Source organism: Eurosta solidaginis, chromosome 4 (assembly GCF_040869045.1).
Source record: "Eurosta solidaginis isolate ZX-2024a chromosome 4, ASM4086904v1, whole genome shotgun sequence".
Classification (NCBI taxonomy): domain Eukaryota; kingdom Metazoa; phylum Arthropoda; class Insecta; order Diptera; family Tephritidae; genus Eurosta; species Eurosta solidaginis.
The window spans coordinates 116,907,837-116,935,054 of NC_090322.1; the positions used below are offsets into that span (position 1 = coordinate 116,907,837).

At 40.0% G+C, this 27,218-nt stretch overlaps 2 protein-coding genes across 2 annotated transcripts in view; one reads left to right on the forward strand and one right to left on the reverse strand.

Moving 5' to 3' along the window:
- Positions 1-27,218, forward strand: part of LOC137250187 (lanC-like protein 3 homolog) — a 260,066-nt gene that overhangs the window by 124,901 nt on the left and 107,947 nt on the right. The window lies entirely within an intron of this gene.
- Positions 1,513-2,873, reverse strand: LOC137248655 (E3 SUMO-protein ligase ZBED1-like). Its single transcript, XM_067779556.1, has 2 exons — positions 2,821-2,873; positions 1,513-2,763 (listed from the first exon to the last, which is right to left on the reverse strand). Exon 2 carries the CDS (start codon positions 2,647-2,649, stop codon positions 1,513-1,515), a length of 1,137 nt encoding a protein of 378 aa, XP_067635657.1. The 5' UTR covers positions 2,650-2,763; positions 2,821-2,873.

A 27,218-nucleotide genomic window follows, 5' to 3' on the forward strand; every position in this document is an offset into this window, starting at 1 on the left:
TACATTGGGGTTTTCAAAAAGGTTTTCAACGTACATACATGCATATGTATCTACATTTCATTTACTTCGTATATGTACATTACATGCATACATATGTCTGTATGTATTTTTAAATAAACGCTCAACTTCTATTTAGGGAGTTCACAATATGTTGTAAAGTGTTGTATCGTTGTATAGTTTAAAAACGCTTTTATCAGTATTGTTGTTTGCTGTAAAAAATTTGAATAGCGACGAAAGCCAGCTGTACGGCGATAATCAAGTATGTACAATAAACAACAATGCTGGTAAAAGCGGTTTTAAACTATACAATGATATAATAATTTACAATACCTTGTGAACACCCCAATTATTTTGATTTGTATTTCAAGAAAGCCAATGGTTTTTATTGAGAAAAACTATTTTATCCACATTTTTGGGCTTTAGTCTGTTTCGCCGTTCGGAACTTACAACTCCGCATTTGCTGAATGTGCGTTCTGATTCTGTCGAAGTTGCCGGAATACAGAAATATTTCAAAGCAACCGTCTTCATAGGTATAAAATCATCTTTTGAAGTCTTAAGAAAATGTTATGTATAAATTTACTCAATATTTAGAAAATAAATACCTTCCAAAAATCTAAAATATTCGCACTCTGAATTAAATTGGGTCTTTCAAGGTATTGTCTTTTTGTGATTATATTGTCTACTTTTCGGGATGTCACCTCTTCATTCCTTGCATCTTCTAAGAATTGAAATGGTGGATCACCTCCGGGTTGGGAAATATTTTCGATCGGCCGTTCGCTCACTGAAGGTGTTATACAGTTCATTTCTGATTCAAGAAGTATAGCAGCTGAGTTTGCGTTCAGGATTGAGATGAAAGCCTTTTTCTTGAAACGAGGATCCAGTAGTGTTGAAATTTTAGTTGCGGTTCTCTTCTCGTATGGAAAGAGACCTTCTACAACCACTTCTTTTATACTATGTTCAAACAGAAAAATAAATTGAGGCAATTTCGATTTAAATTGAGTGGTGTTCATACAACTTTATTTAGCTTATACAATAGTAATTTGATAGCTGGTTGGCTCATCTCTACAGTAACAACATATCTTTATTAAGACTGTCAAAATGTGCGTGATGATATTAGGTGAATGGAATGGACTGAAAACACAACACTTTGAAATTTTTGTGCATTGTAAGAAAATGTGTTCAATGTTTTGGTTTCATTTTGAGTTTGCCATCTTCTTTTTACAATCCCTACTCCAGTGAAATGAAAGACATAAAATCAGCTGATGAGATGCGCCAACAATATAGTTCAGCCATGCGTAATTGACGTTTAAATATACTCAATAAACACACTTTACAATCTTGCATTTGCAGTTTGAAACAATTTATTACGCAATTTTTTTTAAATTGGCAATTTATTATTACAATTTATTATATGACAAATTGCGTAATAAATTGCCCAAATGGTATAAATTGCCAATTTGGTGTGTGTTTGAACCTAGTATTAAACTTTTACACAAACGTAAAGCGGTAACATTATCTGGTTAGGGTAAAAATAGCGATTTTTAGTTTTTTAAACGGCAAAAAAATTAAAACATATATACCTATTTTAGTTTTCATTTCGCAAAGATTTCGGTAAAGCCCATTGACCAAAGGAATTATAAGCGATATTGTTAGCCCGTTTCCGGAACACCTAACCGTCAATGTATAAAAAAGCGAGAGTATTTTCTCGACTTGCTTTAGCGTAACCATTTCTTCCTCGGTAAACGGTTCAGGTGCTTTTCTATTTGCCATTAAAACCGATGAAATGGCATCTATTGTTTCCAATATTCGTTTGATCATCATGTATGAGCTATTCCAGCGTGTTGCAACTTCTTGTATAAGTTTCAGAGGGGTCTCGGTATTTTGAGCCTTCTTAAACAGTTCAGTTGCATTTGAACTTTTTTTAAAGAATGTGACAATCGTTTTACACTTTTGTAGCAGAGGAGCCAGATGTACGTTGTCCTTGTCTTGCAATAGACTATTTTGTACTACCAAGTTCAAAGTGTGGGCCAAACATGGAAGATTCTTCTTTTTCAAAATTTCGCACGCCTTAGTTATATTAGAAGCATTATCAGTAACAATGTATGTAACCTTATCCAAAATATCATAGTTAATAAAAATATCATGCAAAGATTTGGCAATGTTGTCAGCGTTGTGATTAGTGGCTTCAAGTAATAGCATAGTTGATAGTACTGCCGTTCGCATACTAAAGTCTGGATCAATAAATTGACACGTTACTGTTATGTAACTTTCCGTGGCGGCCGAAGTCCAGCAATCCGTTGTTATAGCGAGGTACTCAACAGCTGAGAGTAAATCACGCAGCTTTGACCGGCATTGCTCATACATATTTTGTATATGTACGTTTTTTAAAGTGGTTTTGCTCGGTAACACATACCGTGGATCTAGTATTTTTGTATAGGATCTAAATCCTTCATTATTAACAATACTGAAAGGCTGCAAGTCAACTCCAATTAGTCTAGCCAAAGCCTTATCAATTTCTTTTTTTCGCGATGATGTAGGATCATATTCTGCACCTCTTTTGAAATGCGAGTCTATTGAACGCATTGATGATAGGATGCTACTGGAGCCGCTTGAGCAACGATCATTTTCATTTTCCATGTTGGGATGCATTCTCTTCAAATGGTCACGCAAATTGGACGTGTTGCCACTTGTCCTATATTCTTTTTGGCATATAAGACATTTAGCCAACTTCTTGTCGGTAGACTTTTTAAAATATTTCCACACCTTCAAGATAAACGTTTTAACATCTTCATGCAAACGTTAGGAATTATAAATATTTACCAAAGATAGCCCCTTAATCCTCCCATTTCCGCCAGCGTCGTCAGTGGCTTCAACTTCGGCGAATCGGCATTTGTAACAGGGAACTCATTTTCTACAATAATGGTATTGTGTTAAAATAAAATTAAAACGCAAGATTTGTATGCTTTATTTAACTTACCTTCGTTGGTTCTAATCACAAATTTATTAATTTTTTCGTGCTTTAAAAAAATTTAGGCATGGTAACAAAAGTCGAAAAACTATCGATGGTTTTCCCAAACTATCGATGGCGGCGATGGTGCCCGACTATCGATACTATCGATAGTGCCATCGATAGTTTTCCATCACTAGGGTGTTGGGGCCTTCTGTCCATCCACCCTGGACACCCCTCCTGCCTCCGCCGCCATGGGTGGGGCGGCTTCAGTGGCCGCTCCCCAGACTGGTGGGACAGGAAAGGGTGCCACTTTGGATCCCAGCTCACCCCGTCACAATCCAGGTGGTATTCGGTCGGTGAGACGTGGGCTGAGCTGGGGTCCTACTATTCACACACACGCACTCTCACACTAGACAACACAAATTCGGCAGATAATAAAAATTATAAATTATGAAATTTTAAACAAAAAAAATTAAAACCCAATTAGCGGACCTATATGTACCAAAGCCGACTAACGGACAACATCCGGGAAAACTAAAACCCCAAATCTACAAAAAAACTAAGTGCATTCAGCACTGCCTCATCGGGTGAATACAAAATCCAGAGGACTGACGTTAAGTCCCGTGGCTCCTTCAGCCACTGCCCCCGATGACCACTCCGGACAACTTGATCCGCCCAACCATCCCGCCGCAACGCAGGTGGCTGCTCCTGCGGCTGCTCACCTCAGACTGGTGGGATGGTCAACTTCACAAGTTGACCCGGAATGACCCTCGCGAACAGCGGTGTTATGGATTCGCACCTACAATGGAGCAGTAAGGAAGGCAGTCGGCATGATCTAGTGGTGCTCTGTGGCTAGTCATGTCGGCTGGGCGGGGTTCTTGCCAACCTTACTGTCCTGCGCCATAAACAGAAAAAGTTCCTATCATGCATTTGAAATGGTCAAACAGCGCAAAACTAATTCAAAACGCTAGAAATTCAAACTAAAACAACATCCGGCCGTACCGGATGTCACGGACAGACCGTTAACACATTCAAAATTTAAAATTCAAAAAAAAAATCTAAACGCAAAAAAAAACAAGCTTAATCGAACCGGAAATGACCGGTTACCAAACGCTGGAACAAATAAAGCTAAAACGGCTGAAAATAAAAAGGCCGAATATACATAGGGGCGCCGCGGGTGTTGTTGCGACGCCCGGTGCTTGGCCCACCCTTCAAATCCATGGCCACCGACGCACCTATATTTCGGTGGCCCCTTACCTGAGTTACCTAGTGCCTTCTAAATAAAGGGAGACGTCATCATTTCCATTTATATTACAATTTATTTATAATTCATTATCCAACGAAATGCAATGAAAGTTTATTCTGTACTGTAACGAATTTGCTTGCAAATCCTCTTATTTGCCTTTTTGCTAAGTTCGTATCACTAAACTGTTGAATAAATAACTCCAATATTGAATAATGGGAAAATGGCCTTTATTAAAGTACTTCACAATAACACTTATACTTTGCAACTAGCTGGCTTAATAACCAAACTGATAGCTTACATGAAACTGACTTTCAAAATAATACTGCCATTGCTTGATAGATATCGTCTTAATCGAAACTGCTTGACAACTCAAATCAAACTGAATTTCTTCTTACTCGCTTGCGCCGCTTTTATAGTTTACGCTGCATACATCTAGGCTCTTCTATTTCCAGAACTTACCAACTATTTCGTGTGTTTATAGTTCTCATATAGTTTCTACTTGTTTACAATTGTCTACTTTTCAGCGTCTCTCAGATGTATGTGAGTTTGTTGTTTACAGTCTCTCGCACACACATAGGCGTATAAGTAAATGCATCTGTGTGACATCTCTCGGCTGCCTTATATATGTGTATACATGATTTGATTATTGACGTAAATACCGCTTAGCATGGCCTTAGCATCGCCTTAGTGATGCTAATATCCGTGACACTGCCCTCCACCTAAGTCTGATCGTCCCGATCAGACGAATCTCTCGATCTAACCGCTACTAGCCTCTCCAAATGAACCACCCTTCTACTTCGTGGTTTCCCAATTGTTTGTATGCGGTAGATGGCATCACTGATCCTTTTTACAACTTTGTACGGGTCTTCCCAACTGCACCAAAATTTGGAAGGAACACCTTTCCGCCGGTGAGGGTTGTACAACAGTACCAAATCTCCCTCCAAGAAACCTTCCGAATTATTCTAGTTGCCGTACCTATATTTCATCTTACTACTCATTATCCTGGATCGTTCCCTCGCACTCTGTTGCTTGGCCAATGAAGAACTACTTCGCAGAGCTTGATCTTGACGGATTGACTTTGCATCATCAGTATCGTCTTGACGTTTCACAACAGTAGTACGCGCTGGCTTGAAACCACCCTTGCATTCTTTCTGGAAAATTATTTCAGTCGTTTTAGTGCGTCCATTAGGGTTTGTCAGTGCCAGTGTTTTTCTCGCAGGTACTTTTGATTTCGCTTTATTTGGCCAATTCGATCCATCAACCTTTGCTCGAGCTACTTTCCTTGACTTTCGTGGCCTCTGTCGAATCTCCTCCACCAGCACTCGCTTACTGCTGAACCCTTTTCCAAACTGAAGTTAAGTGGCACATCTTGGTTCTCATAATGCACCACCCTTCTCTGCATATGTCATGGTCAACCAAGAAATCCACTCCCAATATAACTTCATCAACAATCTCCGCCACAACGAATTTGTGTAAAACCATGACCTTCCCAATTAAGACTTAACAGATCACTTCTCCCCGGACTTGGTTATACTCGCCAGTGACCGTACGCAACCTCGCTCCAGGTAACGGTTTTATTCTCCTGTTGACCAAGTCAGATCGGATCAAGGAATGAGATGCGCTCGTATCTACAGTCAGTACACGCTCCTTGCCATCCACATTCCCTCTGACGGTAAGACTGCATGATTTCCTTCCAATTTGCGACACAGATATCACAGGACATTCAATAGCCGGCGCAAGTTTTCGTTCTTTACATCCGACACGCTCTTTCTCATTTCCTCCAGCTTTGCGCTTACGGCCACCGCCATTGTTGGAACTATTAGGACCAAGATCGCAAGGACGTGCAATGTGACTGGACTTCCCGCATTTGAAGCATTTGGTAACTTTTTCACTCCGCTTTTGCGATCCTTTCAGCGCCTCCAATATTGCGTCTACCCACTCTGGCCTTTCTACTTCCACACGGCGTGCTTTGAAAACTGGCTTACACAGAAGCGACGCTGTTTCCTGCACCAGAGCTTGTGACACCGTTTCTGCGAATGTTGGCTTTGGGTTTGCGTATGTAGCTCGCTTTGTTTCGACGTCCCGTATGCCATTTATAAAGCTCTGAATCTTTACCCTTTCAGTGTACTCCACGGGTGCGTCCGCATTCGCTAAATGTGCTAGCCTTTCAATATCCGACGCAAACTCTTGCAATGTTTCACCAGGCCTCTGGAAGCGGTTCAGCAACTCCATTTGGTATATATGTTTTCTATGCTCGCTTCCATAACGTCGTTCTACAGCAGCCATCAGTGCTTCATAATTGTTCCGCTCTCCTTCGGGAATCGTCTGTAGGATTTCCGCTGCTGGCCCCTTCAATCCTACGAACAGTGCAGCAACTTTATCTTCAGCATTCCATTGGTTCACTGCTGCGGTCTTCTCAAACTGTAGCTTAAAGACCTGAAAAGGAACAGAACCGTCAAAGGATGGTGTCTTTACCTTTGGATTACTCGCTGAAACTGTTGGGCGATTTATTTGCAACTCCTGTATACGACCTCTCAACGCTTCTATTTCGGCATCAATTTTGTCCTCGATTTGTAAAATTTTTGCATCCTGCTCTTCCAGTTTCACAAAGAGCTGCGATGATACCTGTTCCGAAATTTGTGCCGACATTTCAGATATACGTGCCTCTTGCGCTTCCAGTTGAGATGCCAAGTATGTCTTCTGTTCTTCCAATTGTGATGTTATACGGGTTTCCTGCGATTCCAGTTGGGATACCATATACGTCTTCTGTTCTTCCAGTTGTGAAGAAATTTGTGTTTCCTGTGCTTCAATCTTCGATGTTATTCGTGTCTCTTGGGATTCCATCTGTGATGACATATACGTTTTCTGTTCTTCTAGTTGAGATGACATATACGTTTTCTGTTCTTCTAGTTGAGATGACATTGTCGATGTTTGAGCAGATATTGCAGCCAAAATCATGTTCAAGTCTGTTCTCGTAACTGTCTGCGATGTTTCTTTTTTCTCTTCAATTTTTGTTGTTGTCTCGTCCCCATCAGGATAAAAGACATACTCGTCCACATCAATTCCTTCTGCTTCCATTGCCTCTCTCACGGCTCTCCAACTCCTTCCGTTGCTGGATCTTCAATTCACTGAACTTTGCCATGTCCTTGTTGTCCTCTGGAATTTATTCAACAATTCCTCTTCTGACACCAATTGTAACGAATTTGCTTGCAAATCCTCTTATTTGCCTTTTTGCTAAGTTCGTATCACTAAACTGTTGAATAAATAACTCCAATATTGAATAATGGAAAAATGGCCTTTATTAAAGTACTTCACAATAACACTTATACTTTGCAACTAGCTGGCATAATAACCAAACTGATAGCTTAAATGAAACTGACTTTCAAAATAATACTGCTATTGCTCGCTAGATATCGTCTTAATCGAAACTGCTTGACAACTCAAATCAAACTGAATTTCTTCTTACTCGCTTGCGCCGCTTTTATAGTTTACGCTGCATACATCTAGGCTCTTCTATTTCCAGAACTTACCAACTATTTCGTGTGTTTATAGTTCTCATATAGTTTCTACTTGTTTACAATTGTTTACTTTTCAGCGTCTCTCAGATGTATGTGAGCTTGTAGTTTAAAGTCTCTCGCACACACATAGGCGTATAAGTAAATGCATCTGTGTGTGACATCTCTCGGCTGCCTTATATATGTGTATACATGATTTGATTATTGACGTAAATACCGCTTAGCATGGCCTTAGCATCGCCTTAGTGATGGTATAGCTTAGTGATGCTAATATTCGTGACAGTAGTTATAGCCAATACATGTTATACGACTAACCCTTTACTAAGGCTTATTCATACTAATATAAGGGAAACCTAAGCAGAAAGAAAACTCAAGGCCAACCTCATATTCTTTTCAAAAAAAAAAGATTTTAGTTGCAAAGTTAGCGGAAGGCCATAGATATGATTAAGTAGGGGGCGGAAGAGTATATATAAAAAAAATTTCAGTATTTTAATTTATTTTGTTTTATTTTATTTTATTATAGTTTATTTACTTTATTTTATTTTTGTTTATCTTATTTTAGTTTATTTCATTTTACAATTTTTCTCTAATATCAATTACAAAAACCATTGTATAAAGCAATATGAGCAAAGCTCGCTAATTAAATACATATGATCATATTGATATAATAGTAACAGCGGAAGTATTAAAAACAAATACTGTAAAAATCCGAACAAATGTTACTAAGCTTTCAAAAGCACGTCTAAAAATCATATCCACACCATTAGGAATAAACTACATACAGAGTGTATGTGCCTACATGGTGATCAAAAGGAATATAAACAAAAAAGGCAACTCTTAGAGACCAATTGTACAGCGAACAACGGAACATTCATATGGCGTAGCAGCTAAAAGGCTTGCACTGATATGAATGTTGGAGACTCGAGTTCAACGCTCAGCTCCCGAAAAGCTAGCTGATGAAGAAGTGAAATTCAGAAACATGTCCTAGTAACCGTCGCCGTTTGTAAACTTACAATTTTTCTCTAATATCAATTACAAAAACCATTGTATAAAGCAATATGAGCAAAGCTCGCTAATTAAATACATATGATCATATTGATATAATAGTAACAGCGGAAGTATTAAAAACAAATACTGTAAAAATCCGAACAAATGTTACTAAGCTTTCAAAAGCACGCCTAAAAATCATATCCACACCATTAGGAATAAACTACATACAGAGTGTATGTGCCTACATGGTGATCAAAAGGAATATAAACAAAAAAGGCAACTCTTAGAGACCAATTGTACAGCGAACAATGGAACATTCATATGGCGTAGCAGCTAAAAGGCTTGCACTGATATGAATGTTGGAGACTCGAGTTCAACGCTCAGCTCCCGAAAAGCTAGCTGATGAAGAAGTGAAATTCAGAAACATGTCCTAGTAACCATCGCCGTTTGTAAACTTACAATTTTTCTCTAATATCAATTACAAAAACCATTGTATAAAGCAATATGAGCAAAGCTCGCTAATTAAATACATATGATCATATTGATATAATAGTAACAGCGGAAGTATTAAAAACAAATACTGTAAAAATCCGAACAAATGTTACTAAGCTTTCAAAAGCACGCCTAAAAATCATATCCACACCATTAGGAATAAACTACATACAGAGTGTATGTGCCTACATGGTGATCAAAAGGAATATAAACAAAAAATTCAACTCTTAGAGACCAATTGTACAGCGAACAACGGAACATTCATATGGCGTAGCAGCTAAAAGGCTTGCACTGATATGAATGTTGGAGACTCGAGTTCAACGCTCAGCTCCCGAAAAGCTAGCTGATGAAGAAGTGAAATTCAGAAACATGTCCTAGTAACCATCGCCGTTTGTAAACTTACAATTTTTCTCTAATATCAATTACAAAAACCATTGTATAAAGCAATATGAGCAAAGCTCGCTAATTAAATACATATGATCATATTGATATAATAGTAACAGCGGAAGTATTAAAAACAAATACTGTAAAAATCCGAACAAATGTTACTAAGCTTTCAAAAGCACGCCTAAAAATCATATCCACATCATTAGGAATAAACTACATACAGAGTGTATGTGCCTACATGGTGATCAAAAGGAATATAAACAAAAAAGGCAACTCTTAGAGACCAATTGTACAGCGAACAACGGAACATTCATATGGCGTAGCAGCTAAAAGGCTTGCACTGATATGAATGTTGGAGACTCGAGTTCAACGCTCAGCTCCCGAAAAGCTAGCTGATGAAGAAGTGAAATTCAGAAACATGTCCTAGTAACCATCGCCGTTTGTAAACTTACAATTTTTCTCTAATATCAATTATTTCATTTTATTTAGTTTAACATTACTCTTAATTTTATATAGGGTAGTTTATGTTTTGTTGAAGATTCAGCTCAATTTTATTGTATTTTATTCTAATTCATTTTATTTGATCTTTAAAAAAAATTTTGTTTTCTTTCTGATTTTAATAAATATTATATATATATATATTTATATACATTCTAAATATATGTATGTAGTACCGCTTTTAGGCATCGTAACAGGCTTAGTTTTTGAAGACATGGAAATTTAAATTAATTCGCTCAAATATGCTTATCTACCCCAATTTTCTTATTTTATAATTTCGTTTGCTAACTATTAATAAGTTAGTACAAAAACTTGCTCGAAGATACGTTCAAAAAGCGTTAGTTGATTATTCAATGCGCGCGAATGTTTTACAATTTAAATTATGCCATTGCCAATTTCGAAATTAACTTAGAAATGGTTTTCAAATTTTGAACTTTCGAAACTAGGTTCGTACATCCGAAATTTTGCACTCTAATATGCAAACAACTATTCAAACATTTTTAAACTTTCTAATATTGGGTTTGAAAATTCGAAATTAGGTTCGAAATAATAAAAAAAAAATCCATTTCCTTATTCTGAAGTCTTAATGCCATCTTAGATAAGAATATAACATAGTACTAACAAAGGTGTATGCACGTACATAGGCTATGTTGCTGATACATATGCACATAAATTTCGAGTAGTTTACTTACAAATTCTAACCTAAGCCTTAGAAAAAATTAGCGCATATGCTGAATGCGAGCAGCAATTAAACACGCCTCAAGTTTTGCGTTTAATGTAACATACAATTAGGCGTAATTCTTATTACATATTTGGATATTAACTTAATGAAAACGTTTTTCTTCTGTAATGTCATCCTAAGACAGCTTAATGGCTTAAATATGTTTAAATTCAATTATAAATATAAATTCAAAGGGAAAAAAGTTTAAATTTCTAAATCGTCCGTATTATGGAACGAACTCACCCATGATATGGTGTTCTCGTTGTCTGAGCCGGTGGTGTAGGAGGCCGTTTAGGGGGGCCTCTGCCTTATGATGTCATTGCCGATGCTGCAGGAGGCCGTTTACGTGGGCCTCTGCCTTATGATGTCACTACGGATGCTGCAGGAGGCCGTTTAGATGGGCCTCTGCCTTTTAATTGTCACTGCCGATGCTGCAGGAGGCCGTTTAGATGGGCCTCTGCCTTTTAGATGTCACGGTAGGTGGTGCAGGAGGCCGTTTAGGTGGGCCTCTGCCTTTTATTTGTAACTGCAGATGCTGCAGGAGGCCGTTTAGATGGGCCTCTGCTTTTTAATTGTCACTGCCGATGCTGCAGGAGGCCGTTTAGATGGGCTTCTGCCTTTTAATTGTCACTGTAGGTGGTGCAGGAGGCCGTTTAGGTGGGCCTCTGCCTTTTATTTGTAACTGTTGGTTTTGCGGGAGGCCGTTTAGATGGGCCTCTGCCTTTTTTATGATACTGTTGTGGTTGCAGGAGGCCGTTTAGGTGGGCCTCTGCCTTTTAATTGTCACTGTAGGTGGTGCAGGAGGCCGTTTAGGTGGGCCTCTGCCTTTTTTATGACACTGTTCTCTTGTTGCACGGTGAGGCGCGCTGATGATGTCCATGCGCGGTTGGGGTATACGTTTGTAGGTGGTATTGGCGTGTGGTGTTGTGCTGTCGGCGGTGGTAGTGCGTGGTGTGGCGATGGTGGAGCTATGAAATAAGAAAGAATGCTGTTAATGTTTTATAAGCGATAAAAACGTACAACATATTACATGGATTATGTATTGCTTTAGTTGGCAATTTGGTCATAATCCGTTTTCGTTAAGAACAGGGCTGCCCAACCCCTATGCACTTGTAGCACGTTTGTTTTGTTTTGCTCCGAATCATATGCGCAGATACAAATTCATACTTTAATAAAAAAAAATTTCATGCGCTCGCATATGCCCTCACATATAATTTTGAGTAGTATGAAAATGCTCGAATTTCTTATGACAGTGCCAAGAAAAGCGCTGAGCGACTTTTAGGATCACGAATTAGGCTTGAAAACTTGAGCTGGCGATCTCCAGACTTCGTTTCTGTCGAGAGGGTATTAGGAATAAAAGGCAGTGATTAATATTAAAATTTACAATAGTGTTTTATTTTAAGGGAATGTGCAATATAAAAACAGAAAGTAGAGTTTAAAGGAGCAAGCATGCGATTGCTACAATGTTACCTTTAATATATTCAGGGACTCTGCGTTCTGGCGGTGATGTTTTAATGGTGGTTAAAAACTTGCGGCTTCAAGACGTTCGAGCGTGCGTAAACTGTGGCTGCTTCAATCCAAGTGACCGAGTTCCATTCCACGCGTTCCGTTTACCCCCCAAAGCTAACAGGCCTTTGGCGGGGTAACTTAACGAAACGTCAATTTTGCTTTTAGTATATGTGCTAACGGCCGTAATAAATAAGCGGTTCTGTATTAAATCGCATTAGGGTGGTCGGCCCTTAATTTTTCCTTTGGGGTTAGCCTGCTGGCCTAAACATGCCGGCCCCCTTGCGGTACGCAACCTCGCCCTGCTGCTAGAGTAGACAATATCTAGAGGGAGAAAGATGAGAGATTTGTGGATGGACGGACTGTACGCATGAATTCAAAAGTATAAGTATCGGAAACACTGCCCTTCCGACTCTCAGTGGGATCGGAACCACGGCTCTTCCGACCCCGCTACAACATGAGCGCCAACAGTCAACCAGAACCCCTCACCGTCGCCGCCGACAACGACAACGCCCCCAGCTGGCCAACAACAACACAAATCGTCGTCACGAAGCTATCACGACTAGCCTGCCTCGCTCTACGTCGACCGCCGCCGATTCTCGAGGAGTCATTGCCACTCGCCAGCTAAGGACGCCGCTAACGTTCCGCAGTGGACGTACAGGGCTGGACCCCGTCGCTGGACCGGTACTGCGGCCCATGATATCGATTCCGCCGACTGCTATAGTGAAAATTGAAGCTGGAGGACGACTTCACCTGGTTCGAGCGCTAATTGATGTTTGTTCGCCGTCAACCGTCATATCGGCCGACTTGGTCCGGGATCTGCGGCTGGACGAAAATCGAGTGGGTAGCCAGACAGGCTGTGTGGTGTGTCTGCGGGGGAAGCACGGCGACAACAAACGCATTGCGACCCATGCCGTCGTCACACCACATTTCCACCGAGTGGCGCCTAGTCGCAGCCTGGATCCAGCCATCTAGAGTTGGGTCGTTTCGTTCTGAACTTGTTCAATTGACCAGGTCTCTCAACTGAACAACTGAACTAGATCTTCGATTTCGGTTCTTTTTGTTCTTTTAGTTCATTTGTTCTTTTAGTTGTTCTTTTAGTTCGTTTTATCTAATGTTATTCTTTCTCTCTTCTCGTTCGCGAACATTGTAAATTCATACATACATATGCAGAAATTCACAGTGAGCACGAATGCCGATGATGCCACTTACACTAAAGATATGTGTGGTCATCTTTGTGTGTGGCACTGCTACAACAATATATGTATGGACTATTTATGAAAAACATGCTTTGTAAGAAACTAATTATTACATTTATTAAACTTGAAAAGTTGATATTTACAATTTGTGTCTGTACTCTTTCAATTTCCTGGATCTTCCGAAATTTTTAACTTTTTTTGAAGTTAATTATACATATATATATTAACTTATTTATTCATTACTCATTTCAATATACCTACACAAAGCATTGCTGCATACACACCCCCATCTATACTTGTTGGCTTTTTTCGCGGGTGCGAGTAGCAGGGATCAAATTTGCATGAAAAAGAAAAAGAACAGATGAACAAAAAGAACAACTTGTTCGTTCATCAGAAAAATAACGAAAGATTCGAATCTCTGAAATGAACGAAAAAGCACAACTCTACAGCCATCGCGAGTGAATATATTTTATAAATAATTTTTTTTTGAAAATAACACGTAAGCTGAAATATATAGCACAAAAAATCCTTTCAAATTTTCTGGCAAACGTTGAATGAAATAATTTTGACGTGGGGCATACAGTATTTGGGGGTTTAAAAAGTGGTTGAACAGATTGGCCTTGTGGAATTTGATGGCGTAGAGCCTGGTCTTGCTGTTGGGGATTTTATTCGTGATGCTATGTCGGCAAGTACCAGTTGTACGCTGTATGGTTCAATTTTGAAAAATGTTGATCGTCCACCATTGTAAATACAATAATTATCACCCTTGCCGATCTGTGTAAGGAGCATACGCACATTGTTGAACGTATTATTGACAAAGTGTTGGCCAAACTTGCATTGCCATATGTAGTGAACCGTATTGAGACTTTCAAATGCTTTGAAAGGTTAGTGTTGCAGAAAAAAGTACCGGGCTGGCTAGACATGCCTGTGATTTTTTTTAGGAGTTTTTTCTAAATCGACGCTTTTTCAAAAGTGTCTTATTGAATGTCCCTTTCGTCTTTAATGAATATGAGAATTTCGATGGTTTGGATAGTTTTTTTACAGGTATTAAATCACCATTGAAAGGTGAAGGGGTGCGTAAAAGCCGACAGTTATTTTTCTCCTTTTTTTTTTAATATTTGAACATGCATTCAAGGCAAACTTGATGCTACCGAAAAGTGCTTTTACTCCGTCTGCTTTCGATGAGGTTGTCAGTTCACTGGATGAAATTCCACTAGATTTATAAGTTGGGTGGCTCACGACGTAGACTCATTGGTTTGGTCTTTCGTGAAGTGGAAGACAATAGAAAGGCTTTTTAGTTGGATGCCGCAGATTCTTCTGCCTCATCGCGATTGTAGGGTAAGATGATGAGCTTTACCAAGGGTCGAGTTATCTGGCCTTTCATCGTCATGATATCGACCACTCTGACGCGATCGTCAGGTCCTGGGTGTAATTTGACCACCCGTCCGAGTCTCCATTCATTTGGAGACAAATCATCCCCCTTGATTACGACCAGGTCCCCGGTTTTTAGGTTCGTTTTGGGATATCTCCATTTATTTCTCTTCTGCAGTTCAGAGAGGTATTCCGATTTCCACCTCTTGCAGAAGGAGTGATGTAGGGATTTTAACTTTTGCCATCGATTTATGATTGAGGCAGAGTTTTCGCTGGCATCAGGTTCTGGTGGAGATAAGAGATGCCCTCCTACCAGAAAGTGACCTGGGGTTAGTGGCTCCAGGTCTGATGCATTGTTTGACGCAGTGCTCAATGGTCGGGAGTTGAGCCAGGCTTCGATCCTGCATAGCAAAGTCGCAAACTCCTCAAAGGTGAATTTGCAACTTGAAGCGATTTTTGTGAAGTGGCTTTTAAAACTTTTCACTCCCGCCTCCCACAGTCCCCCTCATGTGAGGAGCTGATGCGGGAGTGAAGTGCCACGATAAGGATTGATGGGAGTATTTGCATAGGGCATTTTGTAGGAATTCCCTCATTTCCGCTTTAAGTGCTCTAGAAGCCCCGACAAAATTCGTGCCATTGTCGGAAAACATCTTACTAGGGCAGCCTCTTCGCGAAACGAACCTCGCAAATGCTGCTAAAAATGATTGAGTGCTGAGGTCGGAGGTGGGTTCCAGGTGAATCGCTTTCGTTGCAAAGCAAACGAACAAGCATACGTACCCCTTCGACACTCTACAACCTCGTCCCCGACAGTTCTTTATATCGAAAAGTCCCGCAAAATCGACTCCTGTATTTGTGAATGCCCGTGAGTACGTAGTTCTTTCCTTGGGTAAAATTCCCATTACCTGGGTTTGAACATGTTTTCGGTAAATCGTGCATTCCTTGCAATTGTGGATTGTCGATTTTATCATGTTCTTGATCCGTGGTATCCAATACTGCGTACGGATGAGGCGTAGCATAAGTTGGTTTTCCCCATGGAGTGAGATCCTATGTGTAAACTTTACAATAAGACGTGACAACTGGCAATTATACGGCAAAATGACTGGGTGTCGCTCGTTGTACGGGATATCTTCGGAAGCTTCGAGGCGGCCGCCTGCCCTCATAACCCCCCTTTCATCTAAGAATGGGTTCAGTGGTAGTACCTCGCTCTTTGCTCCTATGAGTTCTTTAGATTTCAAAGCTGAATACTCCTCCCCATAATGCCTCTTTTGATAGATAATAATCAGACGTTGGGTCGTTGCTTTTATTTCGCTCGACGAAATTGAGCAAGACTTCGATTGAAATGAGGCTCTTGTTTTTGGGTTAGTTCTTTGAAAGAATCTCCAGACGTAGGATAGTACTTTCAAAGCTCTCGGGAGGTCAGAAAATCTTGTGAGGATATCAGAGTCTGTATCTACTATTGATGAGTGTACCTGAACCCGTTTTTCTTCTGACGCGGTGGTATATTCTGTTTCTTGGGTAGGCCAATTTGAGCTATCTTCATGAAGCCAAGAAGGGCCCTCCCACCACAGGGCTTTGTTGATAAGATCTTCAGCGGGTATACCTCTACTTGCGAGATCTGCCGGGTTTGATGCCGAGTCGACATGAAGCCAGTTTTCTTTCCCTACTTTGTCGATTATTTTTGTCACCCTATGGGCAACGAAAGTGGACCACGAGCATGGGGGCTTGGAATCCATGCAAGGACGATTGTCAAATCCGTCCATAGATAGGTTGTAGGGTTGTTAAAATTAAGATTTTTCGCGACTGACTGCACTATTTCTGCTAGCAGAACCGCACCACATAGTTCAAGGCGGGGCAGAGATATAGTCTTCACCGGGGCTACACGGGTTTTTGCGAAGAGCAGATTTACGAACACATGATTATCAACTTGTACCCTCAGGTATATTGCGGCTGCGTATGCTTTCTCGGAAGCATCGCAGAAGCCATGTAGTTCGCTGCTCGCTACCGGGGAAAACTGTACCCAACGTGGTATACGAATGCTTTCAATATGTCTGTAGCTCTCTAAAAAATCATGCCATCTATCTAATATCGCGGGAGATACGGCTTCGTCCCAGCCTGCGCCTTCCAGCCAAATACCTTGCATAATGATTTTCGAGGTAATAATAAATGGCCCTAGCCAACCTAGTGGATCAAATAATTTTGCTATAGCAGACAATATTGTTCTCTTTGTGAACATGACTTGGTTATCTATGGGCTTCGTAGAAAAAATAGAAATAGTCAGAGTGGGCATTCCACCTGATCCCTAAGGCTTTAACCATGCTAGCATCCTCAAAGTTTAAAAAGTTTTCATTTAATAAGTGCGATCGTGGAATATCTTCCAGTAGTTGATCGCAATTTGAAGTCCACTTCCTGAGGGAGAAGCCGGCTGATTGTAATGCCGCTTGGATTTCGTCCCCCGTGCCTTGGTGGCGGTGGCAATGGTGTGTCCGCCCGCTAAAACGTCGTCGACATACATAAACTGTCGTAGGATGTCCGATGCGATGGGATAGGTTTCCTCTACGTCCTCTGCTAGTTGAATAAGGGTCCTTATGGCCAGGTAGGGCGCGCAGTTTACTCCGAAAGTCACCGTCTTCAATTCGTATATGCTGATGGGTTCGCTGGTGGATGACCTGAAGACGATGCGTTGATACCTGGTATCCCTGGGCTCTAGCAATATCTGCCGGTACATCTTTCCAATGTCACTGTTGAATACGTATCGGAACAATCTCCAACGGAGTATGAGAATCGTTAGATCACTCTGAAGGACTGGGCCTGAATGAAGGACATCATTTAAACTGATTCCATTAGCAGTGGGACAGGAGGCGTTATAAACAACTCTCACTTTAGTGGTGGTGCTTTCTTCCTTAATTACTGCGTGATGGGGTAAAAAATAGGTATCGCATGTATCTGCCGGTACATGCTCTTCTACCCGTGCCATATGAGCTAACGTTTCGTACTCTGATAAGACTCGGTTATATTCCGTCTGAAATTCGGGATTTTTCGCTAACCGGGTTTCATTTCTGAAAAATTGTGAGCACGCGCTCTTAAGCGACGGTCCTAATCAGATACCCTCTTTAAAATCCTGCTTAAAAGGCAAAGACACGATATATTTGCCATCCTCATTTCTTTTGGTGGTTTTTTGATACAAATCCTCGCAGTAATTTTCGTCTTTGGTATAAATTGTTACGGTCTGCTGTTATGGTCTACGGTTACGGTTCACTTGGGAGTGTGTTCGCGCAGACACACCTAGTGACTGGGGATGGGGCGAAAGTGGCGATAAAAAGTATCGAAAAAGACAAGAAAAAACAGACCGGCCATCACTAGGAAAAAAAGCCATGAGTTTCCGGAGAATTGTGATGTTGGCGGCAGCAAAATTTTGAGGCGGGCCGAAAAAGAAAAAGAGAAAAACGGATCGTATAACATCCGTGAACACAACTTCACCAGCAAGGCGCCAACTGCCTTATCAGCACTATTGCTGCCTCAACTGCACATCACCACGTATATTTAGCTGATCGCCAAACACCCTAGCCGGCTGTGCAAGTATTCAAGCGGCATTGGGGAAGAACCAAAAGACTGCAACGAGGAATTGCAGGCCGGTGCCCTAGCCCAACTGCTAGAGGAACAATCAGGTGGTAATAAACTAGTGATGCAGTAAGTCGGCGTTTCACAGTCACTACTAGCGAGGAAAGTTATAGTGATTCCGACTCGGACGGCACTGCGCTAAATGGTGACGAGAACCATTGCAATCCGAAGATAAACCCCTTTCTCTACGTGTACGAAGTACCATACCACCTCCGCAAAAACGTCCGACACCAATTCCGCCACCAGGGCCAGCAGCACGCTGAAGCGTAATACAACGAACGGCAGAATTAGCACCCAGTCATCCAGATAGTAAAGGTCTACACGGAATTTCATTGCCACCAGGTTAGCTCGATCACCTCGGACCAGAGTGAAACAACCACCAACGCCGGCCACCGCAACCTGAACCACATACTGGGTGAGTCCGTTCCTTTATATTTTGCCTTCGCGCGAGTGAACTTATAATTAGCTCTGCAAGTTTTTTTTAACAAAACAAAAGAAGGTTCGCCACCGGCACCAGGTCGATGAGGAATGACCAAAGCATACGCACCACCTTATATGAAATGGTCATATAGCTAAAGCAGCCAAAACTATGTACAAAATTTTGATAATTCACTTGTAAATGTTTTGATTTTGTATCCGACATATTTTACCGCGTTAAAAAGTTAGTTAAATTGTTTTGAACAGTGGATTAGATTTTAATGTGTAAAGGCTTGTATAATGTAGGATGTCGTACATACACCTGCGAGCAATAAAATTGCAGCAAAAATGATACGCAATTTTTATCATTTCCAAAGCAAAATCCTCATTGTTGTATGGAACAAAATTATATATATAACCTGAAACTCGTCTTAAATTAGACTACATCTCTCTCCAAAACGGTTTCGAAATTGGTTGACAGTCGTTGTTTTTTAAATCAGTAAATCCGGTTTTACAATTGATGGAAATGGAAATAGAAGATTAAATGCTGCAACTTGCAAACCAATTTGCTACTTTTTTTTACTCGCAGATGTACCTATCATAACTATATACTACTATGCTTTTGTACTAGTATAAGCCAATTTAAAAGAGACCATTGGAATTATCTGCCAGAAAATAGACTGTCATGTCAAGGCGACAAACTTCGCTAAATCGTAATATATTTTCAACCAAAATCCAACCAAATTATATAGTAATGCGATCAGCTTTTAAACGTATGCTATTATGGTTTATTTGTATGTACGTACGTGCAAACCCTTTGCAAGCACCAATTATGCCAATGTTGAAACATTTTCCCTGCAACTTCTTTTTTTTGATTCTGGACAATCATAAAGTATTTTATAATTAACATGAACACATACCTAAATGTTATACACGTATTTATTAACTTTTACTGTCTACAATTGAAATAACATAGCATTCAGTAAGACTCATTTAAGATAGGATACATATACACGCATAGGCCATTCAATGCCACTTGGAAAATTTGATCATAAATTTTGTAAGTTACAGAAAAACTAAATGGCAATATTGTTTCGGTTTCACTTGTGAATTAGTGACTTATTTGTTATACTAATGCAACCATCCCTACTTAGCACTCGATCAAAACTTATCCAATATTGTATTTAGCATTTGTCTAGTATATCATTTGATTTCATGACATCTTATATGTACAATAATTTTCTAGTTTTTAGTACACATGCATATATGCATACATTTAAATTGTATAAATACCCTAACTGCTCGCGCAATCATTCTTGAATTTAATACGAAAATGAATATTACCTTGATTCAAGCACGTTTCACCCAAACGAATAAAGTAATATATATATATATATATTTTTTTTTTGGTATGGTTAATCACTCCTACCAGTGAATATCCATTTCTTTTTTCTGCATATATTTGGATTCCTTCACTTCTAACATACCTACCTACAGACATGCATGTACCGTAGTTCATGAACTAGATATTTTTTTTTGTTGGGTACCTTGTTGGCAGAGATAAGGAAATCAATTCATATGTAAAGAAATGCACGGATGTGCAGATTCAAAAATCTTACTAATCCCTACCTACCCAATAAGTTAAATAGGCTGCTCTATGTACATAAACACATCAATAGTAAGTTAACTTAACCAAAACTTGCTATTAGACAGATAACAGAATTTATGTACGCAAAATAGAATAGCATTTAAAGAGGGTATTTAGAAACAAAGATACCAAACACATTATTATAATAAATCTATTATACCGATAGGTGCCAACCTATATACGTTTATGAATTTATAAAATAGTTATGTAAGCCAACCAAAATTCTAACTTAGACTTCACGAAAGTAAATAAAAAAACAGATTGTATTGCCTTATGAGCTGGAAGCTTGCGAAGATTAAAACACATAGACATACTTAATTTTATTTCAGTTTTTGTTTATGATGAATTATAAATAAAGTTGTAATTATAATGGGAATGCTGGCATTCGAATTGACTTAGAAGGCATATAGGCATACAGGTAAGGGGCCACCGGAATTTTAGGTGCGACGGTGGCCATGGTTTTTGAGGGTGGGATAATGCACCGGGCGTCGCAACACCACCCGCGACGCCCCTATGTATATTCGGCCTTTTTTGTTTCCTTTTTATTTTCAGCGTTTTTTTTTCATTTTCAGCGTTAGTAACCGGCCATGTCCGGTTCGGAAACTTTTTTTTGCGGTTTTTTTTTTGAATTTAAATTTTTGAATGTTGTAACGGTCTGTCCGTGACATCAGGTTCGGCCGGATGTTGTTTTAGTCCATTTCAGCGTTGTGAATTAGTTCCGCGCTTTTGTCAGTTTTTTTTAAAGGCATGATATGACTTTTTTTTCTGTTTATGGCGCAGGAACAGTAAGGTTGGCAAGGACCCGCCCCAGCCGACAATGACTAGCCACTGTGCACCACCACATCATGCCGACCGCCTTCCTTACTGCTTCCACTGAAAATGCGTATCCATAACAAAATATGGTTTTTGGGAATGTCTTCCAGCTCCCAAAATGACGCTATTTGTTTGTCCAGCGATACCTCATTAAAAAATTACACGCACCTGCCGGCTGGGCTGGCCGTTTCCGTTTGGCCAGTTAATATCCAGCCAAATACTGTTTCCTGCGCAAGGAGGGTGCCTAGAACATTTTTTCGTATACCGCCTAGCATTACCTGTGCGTAAATATCCCCACCCAGAATAAGATCTACTTGTTCATTTACAAAGAACCTCCGATCTGCTAGCACCAAGTCCGGGAAAACTTGGTGTGTCATGGGGTCAATTTGACAGGTTGGCAGATTGCCAGTGAGCTGGGTTTATTGATGACCGCAACTGAATGAAGCATGCCTCTTTCACTTGGGCTGACACCGTGTTGTTTATCCCTGACACTTGTGCATTTAGCTTCCGACTGGGCAGATTTATTCTTCTTTTAAGTCGCTCCGAAATGAACGAGCACTCTGATCCGGAGTCTATTAGGGCGCGGGCCGTAAAGTTTTCGTTGTTATAAAAGATATTGACTTGCGCAGTACCTAATAGCACCCCCTTGCTTGTATTCGCGAAACAGGAATTGAAGTTGGTTGGTTGATTTTCCGTGGCAAACTGACGTTGGGCCTGAGCCTGTGCCGAAGTAGATGGTCTTTGATCTAACTGTGTTTGTTGGGTTGTGATTGGTCTTGCACTCGTGCCCACATTTTGTTGAATATGCAGGAGTGTATGATGCCTTAGATGGCAAATTCTACAATTAAAGGAGCACGTACATTTGGATACTGTGTGTTTTGCCGAGAGGAAATTCAGACACCCCCTACTGCCTTTTATAAACGGCCACTCTGTCTACGACAGAGAGCCGTTGGAAGCTTTGGCATTGTTACAGCTTGTGGTTGTTTTTCTTACAGCATCTGCAAGTGTTTCTAGCTACACTTGCTTGGTAGGGGCCTACTTTCTTTTGAGATGAATCATTATTATGTTTGAGTAGTGGTTGTTTGGGAGCTTTGGTATTTTTGCTACCTGTTAATCCCGAGACTGTTTCCAAGGTCTGGAACCTATTCGATAAAAATTTATCCATATCTTCCCATTTTGATATTTCACTTTTATTCTCTATGGTCTGTTCCCATAAAGCTAGCGTGCTTTCGGGTAGTTTGGTGAAGAATAGATATGTGAATATCACATCCCAATTGCCTATCTCAATTTGATGAGCTTTTAGAGCTGAGATGCAGTTATTTATTTCCCGCTGAAGTGTTTTAATCGCGGTGCCACACTTACTTTCTACGCTTTCAAGATTGAGTAATATTTTTAATTAGGTATTGACGAGAATTCGTTTATTCTCATATCTTTCCCCTAAATTCTTCCACGCTGTTTCAAACCCATCGTTTGTAAGGGGGCATTTTTTAATTATATCCCTTGCCCCACCCTGCGTTTTTTGGTTGAGGTGAAATAACTTCTCAACTGGGGTGAGGCGCCTATTTCGTATGTATATTGCCGTGAACATGTCACGGAACGTTGGCCAGGAGAGGTAGTCACCTTTGAATACATCCGTATCGCACGGAGGTAGTCGCATGCTGTGTTCTGGGTCAGGTGTCCCTTCTCCCTCCTTATCGCGTTTAGTTAGCTTTGCCAATAATTCAGCCATGGTTGAACTGCCGCTTACATATGCGGAATACGTCGCTTAGTATTTCGGTTTGGCCTGCGCTAACACCTTTTTCTCTGCCGTTTCAGAGTACAAGAGATCCTCATAAGCTAGCTTTGCCTTTCTCCAATTATTCTTTAACTCTTCTTGGTGAATGGCTAGAGTATATTTTGTGTGTTCAGCTTGAGGTCTGTTGTTGAACTCAGCCTCAAACTGTGCCACCTCATCAGCTGCTTTAATGAATTTCTCCATATCGTTTGATATTTAACAGAGAATAGCTATTATGCAGGGCCTAAATAAAAAATATAAGTTTGATGCTCAAAAAATTTTCACGCAAAAGAAAAATTTTGGAGTCACCTCTTTATGATTTTTTTAAATATTTATTATAACCAAATATATATATATGTATATGCAAGAAAGTGCTATTTTCAGCTCTTCGCCAATGAATACCAGATTTTATGAAAAATAATTATATACGTGTGTGTGATTTAAGTATAATAAATATGTGGTATAAAGATACTGTGAAAAAAATCGAATATAAATGTGAGGATTAAACGACTCAAACCCAATTTATATTGCTTTTAAAAAAAAAGAAGATATTGTACTTAAATTGACAAAACAGTGAGCCTGTATGTGTGACCGGTGTGCAATATGAGAAGTGAGGTTAAGTCTCTTCTAATAAAATGTATATTGCTGGTGCTAAGTGTCCAAGGAAAATTTGCTTGCCACAAAATCAACGCTTGTAGCTAGAGCCAATAAATGGTCTTTTGCAATAAAACGTGTGTGTGTGCACGTTTAAATTTTTAAACGAGCAGAAAGCACTGTGATAGCGATTGTTTGTCAATATTCAGATAACGACCAAAGTGGTGTTATATAGAATTTGGACAAGCACCTTTTTGTCACGAATAAGCTCAAAATTTGTATAATAATTTATAACCGCGATGGTTGCAAGAACCGAAAGTGCAGTGCAGTGTAACGTTTCAAGGAAAGTTTAAAGCCACTGACTGCTAGCCTTAGGCTGTGTCCAATACCTCTTACCACGGGTGGGGGAGAGTATTGGATAGATAAAAGGCTTTGTAATACCACTGTTTATTCAGTATTTTTTAATCACCGCATGTGATTTATATGAACCAAATTTTTTTACACTTTTCTCTTGTGTCACTTTTTTAGCAAATTTTTTATCACCGCATGTGATTTATATGAAAAAAAAACTTAACCACTTTTTTCTTTGTGTCACTTTTAATTTGAGCACATACCTTTTAACCAACGCTTTTAATATTGATGTGATGAATTCTGACGCTGTACAAATTCCGTTGCTGGTGTCCGGAATAGCTTTGTAGTCAACGCTTATATTTGTGCTGATTTGATAAATTTTTTTTATTTTTTTTTTTTTGATAAATTTTATTGCTTTGTTAGTGGACTATATCTCGATATAGTTCTGACTCCTTTACTGGCGCTGATGGACCATGAAAACTTGAGCTGGCGATCTCCAGACTTCGTTTCTCTCGAGAGGGTGTTAGGAATAAAAGGCAGTGATTAATATTAAAATTTACAATAGTGTTTTATTTCAAGGGAATGTGCAATATAAAAACAGAAAGTAGAGTTTAAAGGAACAAGCATGCGATTGCTACAATGTTACCTTTAATATATTCAGGGACTCTGCGTTCTGGCGGTGATGTTTTAATGGTGGTTAAAAACTTGCGGCTTCAAGAAGTTCGAGCGTGCTTAACTGTGGCTGCTTCAATCCAAGTGACAGAGTTCCATTCCACGCGTTCCGTTTACCCCCCAAAGCTAACAGGCCTTTGGCGGGGTAACTTAACGAAACGTCAATTTTGCTTTTAGTATATGTGCTAACGGCCGTAATAAATAAGCGGTTCTGTATTAAATTGCATTAGGGTGTCCGGCCCTTAATTTTTCCTTTGGAGTTAGCCTGCTGGCCTAAACAAGGCTTATTATTGCCATGTTTTTACTTCCCGGTTTACAACAAAATTAGTTAAAACTAATAATGGTCTAAACTTACCAATTTATTGGGTTTAATTTTAACAAAAACGCACTTTTTATTTCTCTTTTTTTTTCACTACCACTCACATTGAAAAATTCACTTGGTGGAACATACCGCCGCCAACGATTGCAATTTCGCGAATGATTTCTACAAATGGCGCCCCCACGCCGTCACTTGTTAAAACAAAATTCCACCATTATTGCGACTGCGCAGTGGAACCGCGCCGTTAAATCGCATGATTTAAATGTAGTCGCCATGTTGGAACCATACGAGGTGGTGGTCGCTGTGACATTCCTGCAGCCATCATTAAAAGTTCCATATACTTTGTTTTTGTAGACCGATGGACTAATGTCAAAATCGTACTGCGCTGAAAGTTAATGTGTCAAATCGTATAAAACTACAAGTCAGCTGTCACCTTGTATAGTTACGCCATGGTGGTTACCATTATTGGGAATTTTCCCACACCATTGGATTATTTCGCGATGCCACCTACGCGAAATTAACAAAAATTTGCTTTAACTACCCCAGGCAGACATGAGTGAGGGTGAATCCTACCTTTTTCCCCATCACCAGCCAACTGGTACGTTCCAAGGGTGAATCTCCCAAGTGGACCATAACACATTTGCCAAGGATTTACCAGTAAACAAGGTACTTTACACAACCAACATGCTTTGGAATATGGTACCAAACTGGTTAGATGTATTTTCTTAAAAAAGGGTGGAACTACGTATCTTGGTCTGCCAGTATTTGCTTCGGTAATTTATATTGATTTGTATTGATTAAAAATTGCAATAATAGATAATGTAATGTGAATTAAAATTGAATAGGTAGCCGGAGCAAAAAAAAGCAACTGATCCGCATGCAACTGTTATTTATGTGGCGCCACCGGGAGCTGCTGCTGCTATACTAAAAGCATTAGAAGCAGAAATTTCTTTGATTATTTGCATCACCAAAGGTGTGCCATACATAACATGATATGGTTCGCGTTATGCACGCTCTCTTAAGGCAAACAAATCGCGTCTAGTCAGGCCCGATTGCCCAGAAATCATCGCACCAGAAAGGGTAAGTAAATTACCTACCATATTAAATATATAAACAACATGTATGAATTTGTTAGTGATAATTTGTCATGCTTTTGTTGATAATCAACTGAAGAATGCAATCACTGATTCGAAACGTGGAAAGTTATATATCGAGCATTCCATGGAGAATGGTAAATTTTAGCAGACTTTCGCATTGCGTTCATTATCAATATTCAATCCCTAGAAGGTTTAATGTTGTCATATCAATAGTTCACGAGATGGTCGGGCTAGTACCTAAATGGTGCTTGTTACCGGAACGTAGATAGATAGATAATTTATTGAGGATTGCACAGTGACTTGCACATCTCCTTCACAGCACCTCATCCAAGCCGACTTCCTTGATGAACCATAGCAGTGTTCTTGGCTTGAGGGATTAAATGTGGGAATGCTCTGGCCATGATGAGCCCATAAACTTAGCCCTACCTCTTGAGATTGCGTCGCATTCTAGGGGGATATGGTCCGCCGTCTGCTGATCTATCACAAAATCGGCATGTGTTGTTCGATATTATACCCAGATTTTGCATGTGACAGTTTAGTCTACAGTGTCCTGTAAGAATAGCCTTTAGGATTCTTAGGTTATCTTTCGAGAGGCCTATTAATTCCCTATATCGAGTTGTGCTGCAACCCCCTAAGAGTAGCTTAGATTATCTCAGGCCTGGCATATTGCGCCAGCGTTCTCTCTTTTCCCTCCCTTCTACTAATAAATGCCCCTGTTAGCCAACTGGCAGGAACGGTTCGGGATAGATGGGTCATGCAGTTTCTGCCTCTCTTTTCGGGTTGTCCGCCTGCTGTTGTTGTAGCAGTGATTCGCCCCATCCAATAGGTGCGACCGATAACAAATTGTCATCAATGTCCTCTAACGGGAGTCTAAGGGAACTTTCTGTTTCAACAGGGGTGGACCATAATGAGAGGAGTGTTAGAGGCGTTGGTTCCACAATACAGCTAAGAGATGGTTGGTGTCATGTGGGGACACATTACAAGCAGGACAATGTTTTGTATGTCGAGGTTGATTCTGTATATGTAAGACTTTAACATGT

Coding starts and splice junctions, on each gene's coding strand:
- LOC137248655 (XM_067779556.1), bottom strand. CDS start 2,649: ATGCATCCCAACATGGAAAATGAAAATGATCGTTGCTCAAGCGGCTCC.